Raw genomic sequence first — 3,850 nt, forward strand, 5'->3', positions numbered from 1 at the left:
AGAACCCGGAGTGGAGGGGAGGCCGCAGCGCCCACTCACACTGGACCCCGGGGTGGAGGGGAGGCTACAGCACCCACTCACACTTGACCCCACAGTGGAGGGGAGGCCACAGCGCCCACTCACGCTGGACCCTGGGGTGGAGGGGAGGCCACAGCGCCCACTCACACTGGACCCCAGAGTGGAGGGAAAGCCGCAGCGCCCACTCATGCTGGACTCCGGGGTGGAGGGGAGGCCACAGCGCCCACTCATGCTGGACCCCGGGGTGGAGAGGAGGCCACAGCGCCCACTCACGAGAGAACCCGGAGTGGAGGGGAGGCCGCAACGCCCACTCACACTGGACCCCGGGGTGGAGGGGAGGCCACAGCGCCCACTCACGCTGGACCCTGGGGTGGAGGGGAGGGGAAGGCCTCCATCTGGTAGAGAGCAAAGCGCCCACAGTGGACATTGCCGTGTCGCCCATCATGGGGTCCTGAGACGTCCCTGCCCCATCACGGACGAGGGGCTGGGTGGAGGGGCCAAGGTCTGGTTCCTGCCCTCAGGGTCCAGCTACCCCTGGTGCTGGTGCAGGCCCTGGCAGACCCTGAGAGAGGACGCCCACACCTCGGCGCAGAGGACAGCCCACTGTGCTGTGGGACCAGAGGCTGCCCACCTGCTGAAGGGCAGCCAGACCCAGGTGCAACCTCCAGGTTCTGTCGGAGCATGTGTGGGGACCCTGGCCCCGAGTCCACGGCTCCTCCCGGGGGCAGCCTCAGGGCCTGTGAATGTGGCCCAGCACACCCACCGGGAGTTCCCCATGGAACGCCTGAACGCACACCCTGACCCGAGTGCTGAGGAAGTGCTGACATCGCAGCGCAGACCCCGAGCTTTCGTCCCCGTGGTCCTCCAGGTCGGACCCTCCCACCCGTCTCCACGGCGTCCCCACCTTGACGCTTCTGGAGGGGACGGCTCACGGAGGGGGACTCAGCTCCTAACGCCCCTGGGGACCTCCTGTGGGCCCGTTACAGTGCAGCAGTCACTGTGGGGGCAGCACCACGTCCAGCAGAGCCTGGACGGCACCCCCAGCCCTGGGCACTGGCAGAACCTCTGCCTTGGGCACCCCCAGCTCCAGCTTCACACCCACGTGGGCCACATCCAGGACATGGGCTCCCAGAGATGAGAGCCACGGCCGCAGCTCCAAGGCAGGCCAGGGTCGGAGCAAGACCTGTTGGCACTGGTGGGTGTCAGTGCCTCCGCCCTGGGATGGTTTCACTCACTGAATCCACGGCTTCCTCCGAGTGGCACAGGCACGGCCAGCCCATGGGAGTTGGGCGGCGGCTGAGAGAGACTGCAAGGTCTCATGGAGACCTTGGTGGGTGGTGGGCCTTCAACACCAGTGGCCACACGCTAAGCACAGAGCCAGGCCAGCAGCACCCACCCCATGGCCTGGCGATGCCGTTCCTGCATTCCCGGGAGCCTGCCCTCCCCGAGCCCCTCCTCTCCTGCGCTGCTGTCCTGCTGTCCCGGGGGCATCTCACTAAGGAGCAGCCTCTGCGGCTCCGCCGCCCGCTGGGTTCCTGCACGGCCCCTCCCCCAGCCCGGCCCTTGAGGAGGAAGGACACCGGGGTGCTCTGTAGTCTGGGGTGGGGGGCTCCGGGTGCCCTGCATTACCTGTTTGGCAGGGAAGGTCTGGGCACACGATCTGAGGGTCTGGAAGAGAGGAGAGAGGCCGGGCCAGGGTCAGTCCCAGTCCCCAGCGAGCCCTCAGCAGCCGCCCACTGATCTGCCCAGACAGGCTCAGGGTGCAGCTGGCCTCCGCCCTGTGGCCCCGAGAGGACCCGACTCCTTCCCATCCAAGCCCAGTATCCTGGGCTGCATATTTGTCCCTCAGGTGAGGGGTGTCCCTGGGGCCCGCGCTGGACAGCGGCTGGGGCCTGCTGCTCCTCGGCCGACTGGGCCACACCTGCACGCTCACCCGGGCAGAGGACGTCCTCCATGTCGTCAATGAACTTCTCAGCCACCAGGTCGGAGAACAGCGTCATGTTGCGCACCTGCTGTGGCTTGTCGCAGGCTATGGAGTACAGGTTCTCGCTCTCGTGCTTCTCGTGGAACATGTCCCCAATGCCGATGGCCGTCACTGTGACGTCGCGGTCACACAGCGCCCGCAGGTTGAGGTCATCATCCCGAGGGTCGTGGCGCCCGTCCGTGATGACCACCGCAAACACGCGTGTCTTCTGGCGCCGGCTCTCCTTGATGAGGCGGTCGTAGGCAAACTTGAGGGCCGAGGGTGTCCAGGTGCCGCCCGCGATCCACTCGAGGTTCTTGACTGCCTCCTTGAAGCTCGACAGGGAGTCGATGCGTTCGTCGTCCAGCTGGATGGCCTCGAAGGTGCCCTCGTGACTGTACTGCACCACGCCCACGCGCGTCCCTGTGAGCCGCATGCGTGAGGGTGTCGCTGGAGGCCTCGGGGTCTGGGGCGTCCCCGGCCGCGCAGAGCCCTCCCTCGTTTGAGGGACGTGTCTGGACTTCTCCTGTCCCATCGCCTCCCACGCCCCGCCAGGCCCCTCTGCCGTGCCTCTGCACGCCCCTGCCGCGCTGACCTGTCTCGGACTTGGGGTCCTTAGCGATGGCGCCCAGCCTGTTGACCACGTTGATGACGAAGTTCTTCTCCAGTGTGAAGTTGGTGTACCCAATGCTCTCGGAGCTGTCGATGACGAAGACCACGTCCAGGGCACCACAGCGCTTCTCGCAGTCTGGGGGGGTGGCAGGGTCAGCAGGGGGCACCGGGGAGACCTCAGACCCCAGGGCCAGGCGCACATGTGGGACCCAGCGATGACCCAGCCCTGCCGCACTCCCGCCCTCCACCCGGCACGTGGGCCCCGACCCCACCGTGGGCAGTGCCTCACCGCAGCACCCGCAGGTCTCCCTCACGTAGGTCATGACGTCACACTCCTGCAATGCAAGCGTCAGGCAGGGCAGTCCCCCCGGGCCCCAGAGGAGTTTCCACAGCAAGGTACTGGCCCGGCAGCCCCGGGACATTCCAGCCCACATGGGGAGGCTGGTCGGGTCCTGTCCCTGCCAACCTCGCTGCCGCCCTTTTTCCCCCACCCCACCAACCTTGCCCTCTGACCTCCCCCAACCAAGCTTGCCCTCTGACCTCCTCCACTGATGTTGCCCTCTGACTTTCCCCTGCTGACCTCCCCCGCCCCACTGCTCTTGGTTTCTAGTTTTGGCAGGAGAAGGACACTGGTTCTGCCCCATGTGACACCTACCGTCAGGCCAGGGTCTCCAGGGGGTCCAGGCTCACCCTGGGGAGAGAAGGATGAGGCTGAGACGCCGGGGCCAAGGCTGAGCAGCCAAGTCACTCCCAGGCCCCTGTCCACTGAAACGTGGGTCCACCGTGGGTGGAACCATGAGGCTTGGGTGCGCGTTGGCAAGGCAGGCCGGGGGCTGAGGTCTGAAGGGCATGGGGACTGGCCAGCTGCCTACCTCGGGTCCTGGGACTCCTCTTGGCCCCCGAGGGCCTGGCTCACCAGGGGGACCAGGATCCGCCTGAGAAGGAACAAGGACAGGTAGGCTTTAGTGGCCACAGGGACAGTCTCTGCACACAGCAGGGCCCTGTGCTGTCCCCAACCACGGGTCTTGCCTTGGGGGGTCCTGACAGGTGCAAGGAGGAAGATGAGGCTGTGCCCCCACCTCCTGTGCTGGCACCAGAGCTGGGAAGGCCATGAGTGGCCACCGTCAGAGCCGGGCCCATCAGAGGGGTAGGGGCCTGGCAGAGCTGAGTGTCCCAGAAATGGCAGCTAAAACAGCTCATTCCAATCCATGGCTATTCCACCCCATTATCAGGTACCCACCAATTCCACACCCACCC

At 66.4% G+C, this 3,850-nt stretch overlaps 2 protein-coding genes across 6 annotated transcripts in view; one reads left to right on the forward strand and one right to left on the reverse strand.

Annotated features, from left to right (window-relative positions):
- The window catches only part of LOC108539782 (collagen alpha-1(X) chain-like), a 4,206-nt gene extending 2,567 nt beyond the window's left edge, over positions 1-1,639 (forward strand). The window contains exon 2 of one of the 5 annotated variants that reach the window (XM_017888674.1): positions 40-1,639. In XM_017888674.1, coding sequence (XP_017744163.1) covers positions 40-1,156 — 1,117 coding nt within the window. In that variant the 3' untranslated portion in view covers positions 1,157-1,639. Of the gene's footprint in view, positions 1-21 lie in introns of all 5 variants that reach the window. The other 4 variants (XM_017888677.1, XM_017888675.1, XM_017888676.1 and 1 more) reach the window with 4 other exon arrangements.
- Positions 1-3,850, reverse strand: part of COL6A2 (collagen type VI alpha 2 chain) — a 27,145-nt gene that overhangs the window by 3,143 nt on the left and 20,152 nt on the right. Inside the window, exons 15-20 of the mRNA XM_017888654.1 lie at positions 3,466-3,528; positions 3,249-3,284; positions 2,883-2,928; positions 2,577-2,729; positions 1,952-2,404; positions 1,648-1,686 (exon numbers count right to left, since the gene is read on the reverse strand). Coding sequence (XP_017744143.1) covers positions 1,648-1,686; positions 1,952-2,404; positions 2,577-2,729; positions 2,883-2,928; positions 3,249-3,284; positions 3,466-3,528 — 790 coding nt within the window. The remainder of the gene's footprint in view (positions 1-1,647; positions 1,687-1,951; positions 2,405-2,576; positions 2,730-2,882; positions 2,929-3,248; positions 3,285-3,465; positions 3,529-3,850) is intronic.

Source organism: Rhinopithecus bieti, unplaced genomic scaffold (genome assembly GCF_001698545.2).
Source record: "Rhinopithecus bieti isolate Rb0 unplaced genomic scaffold, ASM169854v2 scaffold_18153, whole genome shotgun sequence".
NCBI classification, from domain to species: Eukaryota; Metazoa; Chordata; class Mammalia; order Primates; family Cercopithecidae; genus Rhinopithecus; species Rhinopithecus bieti.